Source organism: Polypterus senegalus, chromosome 11 (assembly GCF_016835505.1).
Source record: "Polypterus senegalus isolate Bchr_013 chromosome 11, ASM1683550v1, whole genome shotgun sequence".
NCBI classification, from domain to species: Eukaryota; Metazoa; Chordata; class Cladistia; order Polypteriformes; family Polypteridae; genus Polypterus; species Polypterus senegalus.
In genome coordinates, this window is record NC_053164.1 from 45,085,965 (window position 1) to 45,105,916 (window position 19,952).

The following is a 19,952-nucleotide window of genomic DNA, read 5'->3' on the forward strand; positions in this document are numbered from 1 at the left end:
AGCATCCTCTGTTGGCCCCTGGGGTATCCAGCAGGTTTGTAAGGGAAAACTCCATAGTCCATGATTCCCTGCTGGCATCCGGGGCACCTCTATGCTGCAGGGAGAGCTCCATCTGGCGGCCTGGGGGCATTGGCCGTGATGACAAGGCGGCCATAGACCACTATATATATATATATATATATATATATATATATATATATATATATATATATATATATATATAGTATATAGTGGCAGACAACCAGAGACCTTGCCCAACTGGGATGCCTGGAGTAGGGAAGGACCAGGAGAGGGGCAATATCTCCCCTGGGCGCAAGAGGGCAGCCCCCCTGGTTTCCATCAGGGGCCACAGATACGGAGCTGGGAAGCTCAACCCTGTGGGGGTCCGTGGCCACCACCAGGGGGCACCTGGATGGTTCCTGAGCCCTGGAGGACAGCACTTCCACCACACCAGATAAAAGGGGCCGCCTACCTCCATTCGGGGATCCGGAGTTGGGAGGGAGAAGATGGAGTGGGTGAGAGAGGAGTGGAGGCAGCTGAAGAGTAGAAAAGGAAAGGACTGAGTAGTTGTGTGAGTTTGTGGAACTGGACTGTGTAAACAGAAATTGTAAATAAACTGTGTGTGTTGTGGACATCTGGTGTCGTGTCTGTCTGTGTCCGGGCTGTCTTTTACAATATATATATATCCCAAAGACAAACACAGTTTCAAAATGGCAGAACAATTTAAAAAAATTGCAAGAATACTAAAAAATAAAAATAACAAAAATGAGTAACGTATCAAAACCAAGTAAAATGTTAAAGAATTGATTAATGATGTATATAATGTTGCTTTAAACAAAAAACAGAAATCACTTGTCTGGGAAGAATAAGCAATACAGTGCATGCCCTCTGAAGCCTTAGTGAATTAACTTGCACAGTATCTGCATTTCACTGGATTAATTCCAAAGTCAGTAATGGCATTATGAACTCCTGGGGCTTCCTCAGACGTACCTTTAATCCTGCACCCCCTCTTAAGCTACAGGCCACTCTCAGGACATTTATCGGTAGTGGGGATTAGGGAGCCTACAATCTGTGGTCCCGCACTCTCCTTTAATATTTATATCTCAGAAGTGAATAAAACTCCTGTGTACCTTTGATCCCAGACACAGCGCCCCTTTTTCTTCATTGTCAATGTTGTCAGTGTCAGACACTTAGGATCAGGGCACCTTACACCTCAGCTGCTGCCCTGTGTGTGGTCCCTATTGGTCCCTCACTATATATTTTCTGTCTTCTGAATTCAATGGAAGGGTTAACCAGAAAAACTGCAGGCTGTGAAAAACAAAACCACTATGATCATGTTATGTTTGATGTTTGTAGAATTTAAAGTTCATTGACACGCAGGTTGCTTCTCTGTCACCTAACGCTCAAAGCCAATCCAGCCATTTTTTAACAGGGCAAGTCTTTAGAGTGGTAAGAGAACAACAGATGAGCATAATGGTGAGTTTAAAATTTCCTTTTGTTTTGCTCAGGCTTTAAGACAGCCAAGCAATTTTGGTAACATTGGCTGGAGACTGTATTAGAGATTTACTTTTCTCATTTTCTAAAATAAGGATTTTTGTTCTCGTATAAGAAACTAACTGATTAGCATGGGTCTTTGGCATCTAGCTCAGCATGAAGTGAAATAAGAATATCTGTTTTTTACCTATTCTCCAGAGGAGAAGGTGCAGTTCCCAACTGAGGTGCTCTCCATGGGCAGGTTGTATGTTTACATTGTGTTCAAATAGGTTTTCTCTAACAGTTTGAGGAAAAGTTGCCAGATAATCTGGATTTAACTGTCTCATTAGTGCTGTCTACTAGATATAATCTTGTGGAAATATTGCCACTAAGATACTAAATACAGAGAGATCTTTACTGTTAGGTTTTCATTTCATTACAACAGCAAAGGCAAAAATTATATCTCTATGCCAGGAGACAGAAGAGTCAAGCATGAGTCAAAACGAACAGAAATGATTGCACAGTGACTAAAGTAGAGCCACTCTTTATGCTAGAATGGGCAGATAATGGCTGAAAGGACGGTAAAGGTGTTCTGAAAGGAAATTCCCAATGAGAAGTAATTGGCTACGACAGACATAATTAGTCCTCCTGATTATAAGATTGTAGTACCCAATACTAATAGTGGACTGGTAGATAAACATCCTGATAACAATAGAATTTTGAGCAGCATGCTGGCTGCTCTGGGTATTTCCATACATTAATTTTTTGAAGATTTCTAATTTTCTTCTGTTATTTGGTACAAAATAGAAAGAAACCAGCCCTGGATGGGACATCTTTTTTTTCCCAAGGCACACTCACATATACATCAATACTAGGAGTCATGAATTAATCAAACATTCAAGTCTTTAAAATATGAGGAAACCAAAAACATACACAAGAAAACAAACACAGTGACTCAAGGCAAGTCAAACCCAATGCAAACCTCTATGCTACTATGTCTCTTGCCCCTTTAATTAAATGTAGGCTGAGGTTTGGAGAAAACCCTTCAACTGATGTCCTGGAAACCACTCTTTCAGGACTGCCTAGGGTGGGCCAAGCCCAGGGAAACAGGCAGGCTTTTCTAATGATTTGTGATTTTGTTTTGATCAATTTTCATTTTGTTTGGTATTTATATTCTGGGCTGGGGGATTTTTTTAATATCACTTTAAAATTTTATTGTATGATTTCATAGTTTTAAGAATAGAAACACTTTGCTTTCTTTTTTCAGTACTTTTATTTGAGGTAATTAAGGTATCTTTATTGTAGGTGTGTGTGAATGTACAGTAAGGTGCTATGACAAAATGGCCACTAGTCAAGGCATTGAGGGAGAAGTCTGGTCTAGTGCCTTTAGCTTTAAAATCAGTTTCATAATCTACAAACTGGAATGTGCAAGCAGGAAAGAGGACAGGGAGTTCTTTATTTCAATGACGTTGTTTGGATTTGGAATTAAAAGGTTTTCTTATTTTGTTAGCCTCACTTGCACCAGAGCACTCAGAGATTTTATGCTGGTTAGAAAATGGCTGTGGACCCACAGACTCTGGCTTTAGTGAGGCGGGCACTAGATAGCCAACAACTATGCACCATCTGGTTTAACTCCTAATGCATAGTCTTCACTCTGTCCTTCCTATTAGTAAGAATGGACTGATTTAAATAAAATACTTTTCCCCCATCAGCATATTGTGTGACCTCTAGAAGAGAACTTGGGATGGTAAGAAACGCAATTCAGACCTCATTGTGATTAGCAATATTTCCTGTCCTAGCTGTCTGTAGTTTTGCTTGGGACATTTTAGACTAATTAATACAAAGATGGCTGTTCTTTCAATAAAGATTTAAACTGGTAAGTCTAAACTGGCCTGATACAAGAGAATGTGAATATTGTTATAAATGTACCCTGCCCATGACGGACTGCCATGTCAACCAGGGATAGTTATAGTAATGTGTTTGGTGCCGCCATACTTTAAAACCAACTGTTGACAATGCCTCATTCCTCTTTGGTCTCTCTGCAGAAGCAGTTGCTGGGTGTTCTTTTCCTGTTGGCAGTGTTTGACTTCAGTCATCCTGCCTGCTTTGAATTCCCTAGGAAATCCATCAACATTGACGGTATGCCTTCCTATACAGTTGGTATAAATGCACTCCAGTTTGCAAATAGTGTTGCTAGAATCTAAACCTTCCTACACAAGACACAAGAGTCAGAGTATATCTAAATATGTTTATTTTTGCTATTAATTAAAATACACATTTAAGACCTTGTTTATTAATTAATCTTAATAAGGTACCTTTCACAATTGATCCACAATAAGGTTTTATGCAAAGCAAAGAGACAAATCTTGGTACACATTTTACAATTTCATTAATGATTTACAGAAAAAATCTTGTTGACTAATAATAAGTCAGTGTGGCTGGGTGCTTTTGTCTGAATCATGTGCTAATACATGAGGTGGTAGTGTATTGGTGTTTAAAAGTCCTTACTCACCAATTTCTTTTATATTAATATGGGCACACAATTTTTGGAAAACTTGTTTTTATTTACCAAAAACACTTTACAGAACAAACAGGATGACACAGGCATGCACATCCCACAAGATTAGCCTATAGAGGAAATAAAGAAGTGTCTGGTCTGACTGCAAAACAATGCATTAAATGTATACAGGAGATGAATTCACAGAAAGAATTTATGAACCAAATTTAAAAAAATGATTTTTCAAAAGAACTTAGGCCTTATTAAAAAATATTTACCCCATAATCCCTATGGGCAAATTTAAGTATACTACAAAAACAGTAGCTCTGAAATTGTCAGCATTTATAGGGGACTTTCATTGAAATGTGTTGCCCTGTGGCTTATGAAGGTTTTTTCATAAGTCCTTCTGTCCATCCATTAATGAACTCCATTACAGTTCATGATTGTCAAGGCTAAAGTGTAGCAGAGCTGTATTGATTGCATGGCAAGTAAATCCCTGGAGAGCATGCCAGTTCATCACAGGACACACTTGCACTCATTCCTATGGGGCTAGCATACATGTACATGTTTTCGGGATCTGGGAAGAAAACCAGGTTAACAGGAGAAAGGCTCTGTTGGTTGGGTGCACAGGCTGATTACAGGGCATTGCCACATCCACCACACGACAAAACACTGTCTTCTAAGTGCACTATGCAGTTATGCACATATTTAAAATCAGAGCTTTCTATCCCTTTCACTTGTGTCATTTTTCAAGCTTCAATTTAGATTAGCTCTAAGGACATGTGGTGTGCTGTTATCTTCGTCTCTCTGCCTCTTAGCCCATTGTATGAGTTGAATTGCTCGTTAACTCCTGCCAAAAAACAGGTTCCACACTTTACGCTATTCTTATTGAGGCTTCCCACCATTTGTTTTCTATTTGCTCTATTTGGCCCTTTAACAATTCCTCTGCTCCTGCATTGTTCTGGAATATTAATGATCAGGTCTCTGCAAATGCTAACCAACACACATTTCACTTAAGTGCATGCACTAAATCTTACCCCCAAAAACTTTTTCGATGAGATTTGCTTCCAGGTCTTTATGCTTTTTTAAATGTTGAATAGCACATGCAAGTAACAATTTCACAGTACTTTGTATATGTTTAACAATAATGACTCTATAAAACCTAAACATATAATTTATACTCTCTTAATGTGCCTGGTATCTGGTCCATCATCTTAAATTCTTTTTCCAAGATTCTGTCTTCAGATAGTCATCTTCAAGCACATATTCTACTGTTGGATTTATCTGCACTCATTTGTCTACATAGCACAGAATTTTCTTGCTAGGTGAAATTGCAGAGTAACTGATTTGAACTTCCGATTTTGAAAATCATCTGATTCTCTTGTTCATAACCTCTAGAATCCTCTTTATCCAATTTTGTCCTTTTGGAACTCTCTGCGTCTCAGATCAATGGACTGTTTGAATGGTTTTAGGCATGACCCATTAGTTTAACAAATGACAAGTGGTGTACAGGTGCAAGGGTGTGATTACTTATGCTTGGTTAATTATGAGGGAGAGATGCAGGTAATTAATTAGCAGCAGCTGGGACTCCAAGAAACATAAAAGGTGGGCTAGTGCATTACAAAGGAGGACGTGAGGAACAAACGAAGAGAGACATAGAAGAGTAAAGATTGATCTAAGAACCGTCTGATAAATGTACTGTATTTCAGGCAGTAAGGTTGGAACAGATGGAATGAGGGGGGCAGACAGAAATGTGAAGGGGGCACATGGTAACGACGGAGGCGGGAAAGGGGTGGGGGTGCTCTAGATAACTGTTTTTGTCATATAATTGGATTGCACTTTGCCTCTACCCTAAGACCTGTCCAACTTGGGTGTCCCACCTGAAGGCTAAGCTTCTGCTGGTGTAGCTCTTAGGGTCACTGAGGCATGCAAACACACTGACCACGATAAGGTGGCAATCCCTCAGGAGGAAAACTGAAAAATAAAACAACAAAAAAATAAAATATTCCTTATCAAATTATAACAACTAAAAACATGACATTTACCTTAATTGGATGGCCTATATCAAATATATTAGAACCCAACAATAACACGTCTCACTAACACGCCAATACTAACAAAACTAAAAAGGGTAGGCCAAGTTATAAAAAAAAATCAATTTAGCATCCTTAGCAATGCTTGCTAGCTTCTCATCCTTCTCTAAGGTATATTTCATCAGTTTTAGAAAAATACCTGAAGCAATGTCATCATCATTACCCGCTGCGTCATGTCTCAAGGTTTCTACAGTCCCACAGAGCCCCAACTCATTTACACAGAGAAGCCTTATAGCACTACCAATACTCTTGACATAATAATGTTTTTTTTCAGGTTGTGTTTTACCAACCAACATTGAATCCACTGTCCCCCCTGTGGCCTCTCTGCTTTTATGCTCAGTCCAGATGGTTGAAGCATGCACATGGTTGTGGCTGGACACATACCTCTGTAGCCTGTTGTCTCAATCAAGTGCTGCTTTCCAGTTGTTAAAACCAGTTAAGGTAAAAACTACATTCGTATCATTAACTGTGCTGCCATATTTCCTACATGGGAAACAGAAGCATGCGTCCCGCACAACAGAGTACTCCAGCCATGGTCGTGTGTGGTACCAAGCAGGATTGAACAATCTTAATGTTGTACCACCAAATACACGTTTGGGGTAACTACCCAGTATTGGCTGGGATGGTGTATTACCATTTAACTCACTGGGTAGCTGAGCGGGTTGCTTTGAGACAGCAATTGTTGGCAGAGGTACAGGAGAAGCAGTGCCTGTTGATGCCACAGGAGCAGACATGCTAGTTGCTGTCTCTGATCATTGCTACTGCTATTGGTACAGGCAGGAGCACCGTCACACTTTTTAAAAGCTTGGGAAAAAGGATGCATCTCACAGCATTAACTTTCCCTTTGTGAACTGATAGAAGCTGGGGAGGAAAGTAATTAAGCTTTACTAAAATCGATGTGATTTCATCAGTATATGAAACGAGAAAACTTGAGTGCAGAGTTGAAAGCTGAGGCGGGGCTTTGTGTCGGAGTCTGACAGACAGACACAGGTCCTCCAGTCGGCTCTATGCAGCAGACAGGCCCCGACACAAAGAAGAAAGAAACACTTCTCTACCAGACTGAAACTGTGAGAAGAACAATGGACTAGTCCCCCATTGACTGTACAAATACAAATATATTTTTTAGTTGTTGTTAATTATCTCACGAGTCGCTGTGATTTTGACGACAGATATTTGCTGCTTCCTCAAAGCCTGCCGCTGTTACGCAGCCCTGCCTACTGAGAAACCTGACACCAGGTCATTTGCATACTAACAGTGATTGGATGTTTAGCTGGGGGGAGGGTGAGTGAGGGATCTCTGCCCAGTGCTGTGTGAGCTGCGGACAAACAATACAATACAATACAGTTTATTTTTGTATAGACCAAAATCACACAGGAAGTGCCGCAATGGGCTTTAACAGGCCCTGCCTTTTAACAGCCCCCCAGCCTTGACTCTCTGAGAAGACAAGGAAAAACTCCCAATAAAAACCTTGTAGGGAAAATGGAAGAAACCTCGGGAAAGGCAGTTCAAAGAGAGACCCCTTTCCAGGTAGGTTGGGCGTGCAGTGGGTGTCAAAAGTAGGGGGTCAATACAATACAATATACACAACAGAACAATTCCTTAAGACAGCATAATAATAAAAATTTTAGAATTACAAACAGTACACGCCGAGGGAAAGAGCGAACAAGAGGTGAAACCTATCATCTCATTTGTGCATTTTCCAGTGGATTTTTCAGCTACTGTAGTAAATCTTGTCCATATTCAGTTTGTGGGTTATCTATTATTTTCTTTCCCAACTTTTAAAAGTTTGATTTATGGGGGCAGGATGTTTATTTAAGGGGGCATTGCCCCCCCTTGCCCCAGCGTAGAGCTGGCCCCGTATCCTGGCGTAGTGGCACCCAAGTGAAGGCATGAGGCCTGGGAGCTGTGATTACTGACAAACATGGCTATATCAAAATTACCATATGAACATTCTTAAATGAAGGAAATTTAGGATTTGACGTGTTTGTTTAAATCTCTTCTTTTGAACCATGTTTAGTTTGCTGATTTGATCTTTAGTATTAGATATTTGCTGTATCTGATAACTCTCTCAGATGCCATTCAAATCTCAGTTGCTCCGATGTTTAAAGATTAAAATGGGTTAAAGATAGTTTCCTCCAACATACAAAAAAGGTACAGTCTAGTTTTTAGTGATTCTAAACTGGCCCCATATAAGTGAATATGGGAGTGTGTGAGACTAAGATAGAATTGTAACCTGCACATGCTGATGCTGCTTGGAAACAGTTCTTGACCCATTTAACCTGTAACTAGAAAAAAAAAGCGCTGATTAAAAAAAACAAATGAATATCCTTTTTTCACAGTTTCATATTTGGAGATGGCAGATTTCTTTTGTATCAAAATATACACCGATGAGCCAAAACATTATGACCACTCCCACACCCATATGAAGTGAATAACGTTGACTGTCTCATAACAACAGGTCATGTCAAGGTCAGGAATATAGTAGATAGTAATCTGACATCAGGTACTTGTAGTCAACAGATTGAGTGTCAAAGATATTGGCAGGTGTCAAGATCTGAGTGACTTTGATAAGGCCAAAAGAATTTTTAATCAGACAAATAGGTCAGGACATTTCCAAAATGGCAAGGCTTGTGGGGTTCTCATGATCAGCCATGGTGAGTACCTGCTGACAGTGGTCCAATGAGCTAAAAACTATAAACCGTCAACACAGTGTTGGGTGACCAAGACTGATTTCTGGCACGAACCAACAGAAGAGCTACTGTGGCACAACTTGCAAATAATTTTAATAATGGTTATGGGAGTAATGTGTCATGATACAGTACACAACAAAAGCTGCTGCATGTGGGACTGTACAGCCGAAGGCCAGTCAGAGTGCCCATGCTAACACCTGTTCACCATCAAAAGTACAGTACATACAATGGGCATGCGAGTGCTGGATCTTGATCTTGGATCAATGAAAAAAGCTCGCCTGGTCCAACGAAAGCCATTTTTTTTGCATTATTTGCATAACCGTGAACTTGTGTGTCATTAATCTGGGGTAGAGACAGACCCAGGATACACTGTGGGAAGATGACATGCCGGTGGAGGGAGTTTGATGATAGAACCATGATACAGTATGGGAAGATGACAAGCCAGTGGAGGGAGTTTGATGATTTGGACATTGTTCTTCTATGAAATCTTGGGACTGGAAAATCATGTTGATGTTAATTTGATGTGTACCACCTACTTAAACATTACTGCAGACCAAGTACACCACGTCACGGTAAAGGTATTTGTTGATGGAAATGGCATCTTTGGTTGGGACTGGCTTGAGGAATATAATGAAGAGTTCAAGTTGTTGTCTAGACCTACAATTTCCCCAGATCTCAAGCTAATTGAGAATCTGTGGTATATGTTGGAACAACAAATTTGATCTGTGGTGGCTACACCTTGCAACTTAAAAGTGTTAGAGGATCTGCTGCAAATGTCCTGGTGCCAGATACCATAGGAGACCTTCAGAGGTCTCATTGAAGCTTTTCTAACAACTCACAGAGGAGAAACAGCATATTAGGCAGGTGGTCATAATGTTTGGCTTATCACTACATAGTACTCAATTTAAAAACAAAAAAAGCTTAAAGATGTGGAAATAAAAGTAAGATAAAAAAACATAAAGCAGAAAAGGTTAAATATAAATTTGCACTGAAGGTGATCACAGAATTACTTGTAGTCTACAGAAGTAACCAGAAATGAAAACTGCAGAAGAATCAGATCTGTTCTTTCCACAGAGCACATTCAACCCTGAAGAATGTGTTAATGGTGAAGAGCCTAGCAAGTATTCCCATGAAGTTAACACTCTTATCCCAGTTGTACATTATGCCTTAAATACACAAGCACCAAGCAAAAACTGTTGCATGGGAAGCTAGCACTACATTTCAAACTACAGCAGACACAGCTGGTCACTGAGCATCTTTCTTTTAACTATCTTTTCATATCACATATACTGTAACTCGTGACTCTGAATGGCATAACACTATAGATCTATAAGTTAACCATATACTGAATAAAAGTGTGCCCCCTAAAAATATGTCTTTCAAAAGACAATGACTTTCTATTTTTAAGGTCAAGGACTCCCATATACAGTGAGGATGTGGTAATGTGTTTGTTGAACTGGCTGCATGTTTGCTATGTATATGCACTTGTAATTTTCAATGTGCCAGTTGGAAGTGTGGGAACCTACGGATGAGTGTGCAAGCAATTTGTCTGTCAAAAAAGGTGTGTGTTTGTACATGAGCGCTGCTGTTTAATATAGATTATTTCATTTTAGACTTGAATGCTGAGGAGCGGGACGTCTGTTACGACCTGTATGATGGTAGCAAGCACAAGATAGGTGAACAATGGCGCAATGCAATTTGCATGGACTGCACCTGCTTCGGATGCTGTGATGCGTAAGACCTGCTAGTTTTTGCTTCTATTATGTTTAGAAAGCTCGAAAGATGAATTTTTAAAAGAGTTACATTTCTATTCCCATTATTACTAATAAAGATTTTAGCGGACAAACTCAGGAAATTAACATTATTCATGTGGGATAATTGGAGGTTCATATTAGCCAGGGTTATGTTCTTACTAAAATTGTTTTCTAGGTGACTTAAATATTATAGTTGAGGTCACCCTGAAAATGCTGCATGGAGTAGCCATGTGGGCTCACCACCCTCAAGGCAAAGGATAAGAGTCAGGAGCAACATTAGATGGGTGATAGGCAAGATTCTAATGGACCCAGGCATACTACAGCTTGACAATAAAAACTGACTCTTGAGATGCTGAACATTACTTCTCTGGTGGTTAAGTGATTAGAACTCTTTCATGAGTTTGAATGCTTCTGACTAGATTTTGTCAAACTCATCTTTATGTACAGCATTGATTCTGTAGTCAAATATCTTGAACAATAGTTTTCTTTTTCCTTCTCCTGAGTTGCCATATGGGAGAATGGCAGATGGGTGTGGAGATACTCTGAATTGCTAGGCTTCATGCTGCACAAGTTGTAGCCCACCTCAGAAACTTCAACTCTCACAAAGGGAATGATGGAGACACCTGGAATGATGTGATTAGCGGGAATGGCCTGCCTTATGTGAATCTGTGTGGTGAATTGTTACTGGATTTTTGTGCTAGCCATAGAGACTTTCTATAACAAATATCATGTTTGAACCCTGGGTTGCTCATAAGACTACCTGATTCCAAAGTATCTTGGGCCTAAGGTCAATGATTGACTTTGTATTCATGTTGTCAGATCTAAGGCCATATATTCTCAACTCTTGGGTAATGATGATCTCTCAGATCAGAGCTACTTGTTAGTGAGCTATCTCAGAATGATAGAGTGCCCACTTGATAGACCTTGTATACCCAAATGGGTAATAAGCATATACTGGGAATGACTAGTAGATGCCTCAGCTGAGAATGAGTTAAATGTACACTCATCAGGCAGGTTCTTCTGCATCTTAGAAGAGGTTAGGGACTCAGAGTCTGAGTGGACCAGTGTTTAAGATCTCCGTACTGGAGACAGCTATGAGCTGTGGCCATAACGTTGTTGGTGGTGCCTATCTTAGCAGTAAGGGAAGCTGACAAGCTGTAAAAAGAAGCCTTCTGTGCAGGACCACATCCATATCTGATTGAGAGGTGTTAGCTGGCCAAAATGGTTGCAACTGTGGCAGTGGCAGAAGCAAAAGCCTATGCAGAACTGGAGTTTGGAGAGGTCATTGAGAATTATTATTGGATAGCCTCAAAGAGACACTGGCAAATGATGTAACAAGTCATGAAGGGTAGATAGGCTACCACACAGGCTGTTCTCTGTAAACCTGGGAAAATGTTGACTTCAATTGGGTAGGTTGCAGAGAGGTGTAAGGAGCACTTTGAGAAACACTTAAACCCAGTAACACACTCTTCTCATTGGAAGTAGTGTTAGAAACATTAGTCTGGGTCTGTATTTGCAGCTGAGGCCACTGCTTTGAATAAAAAAGCTCCCCCTAGTGGCCACGATGAAGGGGTGCATTACATTTCACCATAAAGGTCACGATACAGCAATTTTTATTTTGGGCATATTTTGATTAGCATTCCTCTTCAATATATATTTTTTCTTATCACTTTTTTAAGTAGATGGAAAATACAAGTTACAATAAATCAAACATAAGCATGAAAAGCAACTCAAAATAAAACACCCATCCCACAGCGCCAACCCTACCCCACACACTGCCTCAACTAGCTCAGGTTAATCATGGAGGAGAGAAGGCACCGCTGCACAGAAAAAAAACTAAGCAATCATTAACAAAATTTCCCATCCAGGTACATCTGTTGTACATATGATTACCACTTAGAAATATTTGAGGCAGTAGTACCATTAACCAGCCAGTAGTACATTAGCCTGCGCCACCTCCACCTACTCAAAGCTTCATGATGCTCCAACAATGATGGATGGATTAAAAGGCAGAAGTCTACGTGACCATCTTCATCAAGCCCTCCCGTGAGAACCCTAAATCCAAAGAGGACTGTTTCATTTATGTTAGGTAGAATGCCCAGAGGGGACTGGGCGGTCTCATGGTCTGGAATCCCTACAGATTTTATTTTTTTCTCCAGCCGTCTGGAGTTTTTTTTTGTTTTTTCTGTCCCCCCTGGCCATTGGACCTTATTCTTATTTGATGTTAATTAATGTTGATTTATTTTGTTTTCTTATTGTGTCTTTTATTTTTCTGTTCTTTATTATGTAAAGCACTTTGAGCTACTGTTTGTATGAAATTGTGCTATATAAATAAATGTTGTTGTTGTTGATTAATTCTAACAACAGATAGCTGAAGAACCATAAGGTTGAAGACAGAGGATTTCCATAAGTAATAGGATAGAGAGTCAGAAGATTTCCAACTTAATGCTTGGGCTAATTTTGCACCAATTGTGTCCAAACAGAACAATCACCACTGTAAAGAGAAAATGGAAAGAGCAGAAAGATTCAAAAGAAGGAAAACCTGAGGAGAAAATGGGATATTAAATGAGTGGACAGAAGAAAAAAACTACGATATAGCTTTTGAAAAACACTTTTGGATATTCTCAGTGTATATCTAAAAAATGACCTAGAGGGGCCCATAGCAAATTGTTTACAGGGACTGATATACTGTACAGGCAACGAACACATTTAAAATGTGATTGCTGATGACTGGGATTTTTAGAGGCAAAGGTAATGCCTCTTCCATATTATGTATATGGCTATAGCAGTGCATCAGGACTGGCAGACTGGGTGATTCTCCCCATTTTTAAAAAGTGGGACAAAAGGGTTTATTCTGTTTACATAGTGATCATACATCTCAGCCTCCCTGAGAATACCTATGCCAGGGTACTGAAATGAAATCTCTATCCAATAGCTGAGCCTCAAATTTAAGAGGAGCAATGTCAATTTTGCGTTGTTAAACAGTGAACCAACTCTTTGTCCTTGTACATATACCTAAGAGGTCATGGCAGCTTGCAAGTCCAGACTACATATGCCTCGTAAACATACAGAAAGCCTTTGACAGTTCTCTGTTTTAAATTGTGGAAAGTGTTACTTGCAAATCAATATAAATAACCCTTAAGCTCAGCATTCTGTGAAAAGACAATGGGAAAAGCACAGGGGAAAATATAAGAATTTCAGCGAATACCAAGTGGAGGCAAAGAAAAAACATTATTTGTTGATTTAAACAGTGGTATAAAGTTGATCGAGTAATATAGCGTGTCAGAGAAACTTGAAAGCTCAAGTTCACAAAGTTGCACAATGCCAAATTAAAAAAGAAGTCACATATCAAAGTCAGCGTGAAAAGGCGAGTCGTAGCCCGCTGTCTGAGTGTCATATGAAAGCTTTTTAGGGTACAGACAAGAAAAAAAATAGGCACACAGTGGGATAAAAGCACGAAATGTCAACTTTAATCTTGAAATTTCCACTTTAATCACGTAGTTTATTTTGTCATTAAAGTAGAACATCATAAACTTCATCTTAAAATCATTTAATTTACTAGTTTCTCAAATCCCATCGTAACTAAAGTAGCACGTTAAATGCTTTGTTTTCTATTTGATCTTCTATGTGTGTGAATCACTACGTGCTTCCGTTCTTTCTCTTTCTCCGACAGGACACAGAATCCATTACATTCGTGATATTACAGCTCTCTGAATAATTAAAATACTGAGATGTATACGTGATATTTTCATGATGATTGGAATGAAAGCATGTTATTAAACATGGGAACATGATGGCGTAGTGATTGTTCATGTCTTACACAAGATGCTGCTGCACCATGCGCGACCTTCGATGAAATAATTTATTGTAGCAGTACTGTCTCTTTCAAACGTACTAACTTCCAATTCCTGTCGTTACTTTTCTTTCCTCAAATACCCAATCGCTACACATTCAGCTCTGTAATAGACTTTAGCCATCTGTAAGCTTACAACGATTCTTCAAAACTTTTAAGGAACATTAAAATATCTTCATAGTACGTGCTTAATTATTCTATCCTTCTATCCTTCCAGTGTTGCGCCAGCCTCAGTAAATATACAGCGCGAGGCAGGAGCAATACGTGAACTTGCTAGCGCTGCAGCACCATGTCCTCACATGTTTAATTATTAACAATACAGATTATTTAAATGAAGTTAAAGTTTTATCTGTATAATATAATCAACATGTTTTGCTGCACTTCATCTTAAAAATGATATCGTCATCATATCTAAATATGCGCTTTTTAAAGTGGCTCAGGTTGTGCAATATTATAACTGTAGTGCAAGTTTACAGTGGGGTAATTGTACTTATAAGTACAAACAGTTATACAAGGAGCAATTGATTGAGTGCGTTTATAGTTCTTGGGATGAAACTGTTTCTGAACCGCGAGGTCCGTACAGGAAAGGCTTTGAAATGTTTTGCCGTGGCTGAGGCAGCATGTGCTTGATGCTGTATATCAATAATTCTCTTTCCGATCAGTTGCTGTTGTGATTCCCCACTCAGATACAGTGATAAAAATACTCCGAGTGGTGCAGTGAGAGTAATATGGAAAAAGATGATCCGCTGTGGCAACCCTTAATGGGAGCAGCTGAAAGAAGAAAAAGAAGAAGAAGGTGCAGTGAGAGTAACAATGCTAAAGCAGTTATGGTATTTGGAATACTATGGCTATTCCCTTGACCATTATATTGTTACAGGTTAATTACAATCAGATGCATTACACTAATCAACAATATGTGGTTAATTTCAGTGTACTTATAAAGCCGTGTCAGGAAAAGAAAGAATAACCACACAGGAACAGTAGCACTGCTTTGACGCTGGGTGCCGCCAGTCTGCAAAACTGAGCAGAGAACCTGCGTACGACAGGGTATGAGGTACCGTGGAAAAGTGAGTGGCTTTACGCCAAGTGTAGGTTTTATACATCGCAATTTGAACATGGAAATGTTCTTACGCAACATTTCTGTGCATACGCACCATTTATACATGAGGCCCCAGGGCTGCTGCTGTACACCATTCAGTCTCTGCTTGCATATAGGGTATTACATTGGCATCATTAAACATGTGCATTGTCCTGTCTCTTCTTCTGTTCATGATTTTCATGGACAGACTATCAAAGGACATCCAAGGTTTGGAGGGTATCGGTTTTTGAACTTAAGGGTTGCATCTCAGATGTTTGAAGACAATGTCCTCTTATCCTCAGTGAAATGTGCCCTCTAGTGTGCTCTGGATATTCACAGTTGAGAATGATACTGGTGGGATGAGAATTAGCATCTCCAAATTGGAAGTCATCTTTCTCCCCTGGGAAAGACTGGCCTGCTTCCTTCAGATAAGAGGTGAGCATCTGTTACAAGTGGAGGAGTTCAAGTATCTCAGGAAAATGTTCTTGAGGGATGTAGTTGATTGTGACATTGACTAATGAAATGGGAAACTGGCATCAGGTTTGCAAACATTGTACTAGACCATGGTAGAAAAGCAGAAGCCAAGCCTACAGTCAAAGATGTCACTTCACTGAAAAATTCACATCCTTACCCTCATTCTGCATATGATCCCATGTTCTGGATTATTACTGAAAGAATGAGATTGCACATACAAGCAGCCTAAATGAGAGTTATGAGCAGAGTTTGCTCTGCTCATTGATCTTGACACTGCAAAGTGGTTATCAATGCAGAAGGGCATCTTTGTATAACTGCTACTTCTCCAGATTAACAGGAGCCAATTGCAGTGGTTTGAGCATGCAGTTTTGATTATGCCTGGGGGACGCACATAAGAAGTATAGAAGATACAGGCCACTGGTAGAAGACTGAGAGACAGACCCAGGACACAATAAAGAGTTTGTATCTCTTCATTATTGTGCAGGTTCTTGAGTATATCCTAGGAAATTGTTATGAGATTGGGAATTGAAAGGCCTGGGGACTCATGTATAAACAGTGCGTACGCACAGAAATGTTGCGTAAGAACTTTTCCACGTTACACTTGGCCACGCACTTTTCCACGGTACCTCATGCCTTGTCGTACGCAAGTTCTCCGCTCAGTTTTGCAGACTGGCGGCACCCAGCGTCAAAGCAATGGTACTGTTCTTGTGTGATTACTCATTATTTTCATGACGCGGCTTTATAAATACATTGAAACTAACCGCATATTGTTTATTAGTGTAACGCATCTGATTGTAATTAACTTGTAACAATATAATGGTCCATGGAACAGCCATAGCATTCCAAATACCATAACTGCTTTAGTGTTATTACTCTCACTTCTCCTTCTTCTTCTTCTTCTTCTTTCAGCTCCTCCCGTTAGGAGTTGCCACAGCGGATCATCTGTTTCCATATTACTCTCACTGCACCACTCGGGGTATTTATATCACTGTATCTGAGTGTGAATCACAGCAGCAGCTGATCGGAAAGAGAGTCATCGGTATACAGCTTTAAGGACACGCTGTCTCAGCCACTGCAAAACGTTTTAAAGCCTTTCCTGTATAAACCTCGCGGTTCAGAAACAGTTTCATCCCAAGAACTTTAAATGCACTCAATCAATTGCACCTTGTAGAACTGTTTGTATTTATAAGTACAATCACCCCACTGTAAACTTGCACTATAGTTATAATATTGCACAACCTGAGCCACTTTATAAAGCGCGTATTTACATATGATGACGATATCACTTTTAAGGTGAAATGCAGCAAAATATCTTTGTTAAATTATACAGATAAAACTTTAACTTCATTTAAATAATCTATATTCTTCACTGGGAGTGTCGTTAAGGATAGAATAATTAAACATGTATTACGAAGATATTTCAATGTTCTTTAAATGTTTTGAAGAATCGGCGCTAAGCTTACAGATGGCTTAACTTCTATTACAGAGCTGATTGTGTGGCGATCGGTTACTTGGGGAAAGAAAAGCACTGATTACAGTGACGGCTACGCCAATATATACTGAATATAAAACAGAAAGAGAAAATAACAACACAGTTAAAAACGCAGCGACAAATTTCGGCAAAAGTTAAATGCTTGTGTCATGAGCACGAGGCGGCTATGCAGTGTCTGCAACGGACGTGGCCATCCACCGTGCATAAGCTACCTTACTGACATTGGCGGGCGAAGGAGCCACCGATTCTTCCTCTGCCCAGTGCCACCACAAGCCTAGAGCCGGCCCTGATCTGCTGCAATAAATTATTTCATCGAAGTGAAACACATGTTTAATAACATGCTTTAACTCCTATCATCATGAAAATGATATCACGTATACATCTCAGTATTTTAGTTATTCAGAGAGCTGTAATATCACGAATGTAATGAATTCTGTGTCCAGTTGGAGGAAGAGAGCAAGAAGCAAGCAGTGATTCACACACATAGGCACATAGAAGATCAAATACAAAACAAAGCATTTAACGTGCTACTTTAATTATGATGTGATTTGAGAAACTGGTTAATGAAACGATTTTAAGATGAAGTTTATGATGTTCTACTTTAATGACAAAATAAACTACGATATTAAAGTGGAAATGTCGATATTGAAGTTGACATTTCGTGCTTTTTCCCCACTGTGTGCCTTTTTTTCTCTGTACCCTAATAAGCTTTCATATGACACTCAGACAGTGAGCTACAACTCGGCTTTTCACGGTGACTTTGATATGTGATTTCTTTTTTATTTCCAGCACTGTGCGATTTTGTAAACATGAGCTTTCAAGTTTCTCCAACACGCTATGTCACTCGATCAACTTCCTTTTGTTGATTATACCATGGTTTATTTAAACAAATAGTAATTTTCCCCTGTGCTTTTCCCATTGTCTTTTCACAGAAGGCTGAGCTTAAGGGTGATTTATATTCATTTGCATATTCAAAGAGGCGTAATTCTGGGAGGAGTTGGGGCGTTACATAAAGTTCGTGCACGAGCATTAGTTTTCATGCTGATCGGGATTTATGTAGCGGAAGAACGTGAAAGTTGGAGTACGCACAGATTTCTGCATCTGGATTTTTCTGTGTGTAAGCACATTTCGGCTTTTGTGCTTACGCCATGTTATAGTGCGAGTTCTACGCACGGCGTTATACATGAGGCCCCTGGTCACTCCAGCTTAGTGTGTTATATGTATTATTTTCCAAGATCCATACATTTTCAAATATCTTCATCTTCTAATTCCACCATCACCTAGTTGAATAATTCACCTTTAAACGTTTTACACTTGGCCTTTAAAATAATGACATATCAGATATACTGTTTAGGATGATACCTACCAGGGAATAGAGGTTCTGTGGAAGATGTCTCCTTAAGATTGTTAGCATGGTCTCCATTGTCTTCTTTTTTCCTTACAGGTATTCAACACCAGTAAACATTCCTAAAGGCTGTGTGAAGGAGTTTGATATCACAAATTGCCGATATCATGTGTTTCGGAAGGACAACCCAAATCAGTCCTGCCCTGTGCTATCTGCAGTTGGAAAGTAAATTGTATTTCCAATCAGACAAGCAACACAGAGTTAACCTTTTTGGCATGTATATGATACATTTTTTCTTTATATATTCTATACTAGCAATATGACCTCATGCTTAGAGTATAATTCAAAAGGTTGTCATTTCATTAATCCTCACGGGCTCCCTGTGCTATCCTGAGCAATCATTTAATTTGTCAGGGATGCAATTGTAGAAATATGTACTGTACCACTCTGATTTGTAATCTTCTTTGAATAAACCATTAAGATAAATGAATGTCAGTATAATACTACAATATAAATAGAAGAAAATAAATTTGAAAGAGCTTTGATCAAGGGGTTTGTAACCTAACAAAATCATTAAAAAATTATACATTTTTATCTTCTAAATATAGGAATCATTATTGTAAAGTAAAACATCTAAGGTTGGCTATAAAATTGACAGGGAATTAATGTGTATTGAATTGTGACTTATGTTGTATCCAAGAATATACTGTCCATGCTCCTCTGAAGACAAGGTGGTTTGTGGAAGATGTGGAGTCTCAGACATGATCTACCAATGAAAGATCCAGGGACAAGCCTGGCCGGGGAGGTTTGCTGTTTTCTGTTGGAAAATGACAGAAGGCAAGTCTGCTATGAAATAACATTTAACGATTTTACAGTTGTCAAAATCTCACTGACATACTGTCACAAGGTTAAAACTAACTAGCAGACTTTGGCCTAACTAGACACAAAATAAGGAAACTAACTTTTAAAGCTCAAAATAATTATTAAAGTTCCAAAACATTCCAAGATGTCTCTTAAGGGATAAAAACAGTGAAACTCTAGCTTACAGAGACACTGTAAAGTGAAAGATCTTTATAAATGAAAATATTTATTTTAAAAATAGAAACTACAACAATCATGTGCTAAAGATCAAAAAGGAGCTGCATAAAAGACAATCCAGGGTAACTAAGTGCCACACATAATCCAAGAGAAGATTACAAAGGC

At 39.3% G+C, this 19,952-nt stretch overlaps 1 protein-coding gene across 1 annotated transcript; it reads left to right on the top strand.

Moving 5' to 3' along the window:
- Nucleotides 1-1,345: 1,345 nt before the first annotated feature.
- On the top strand, nucleotides 1,346-19,343 carry LOC120538899 (beta-microseminoprotein-like). Its single transcript, XM_039768485.1, has 4 exons — nucleotides 1,346-1,476; nucleotides 3,519-3,612; nucleotides 10,367-10,487; nucleotides 18,849-19,343. The coding sequence occupies exons 1-4, from the start codon at nucleotides 1,465-1,467 to the stop codon at nucleotides 18,976-18,978; spliced, it is 357 nt and encodes a 118-aa protein (XP_039624419.1). The 5' UTR covers nucleotides 1,346-1,464; the 3' UTR covers nucleotides 18,979-19,343.
- The last annotated feature ends 609 nt before the right edge of the window (nucleotides 19,344-19,952 follow it).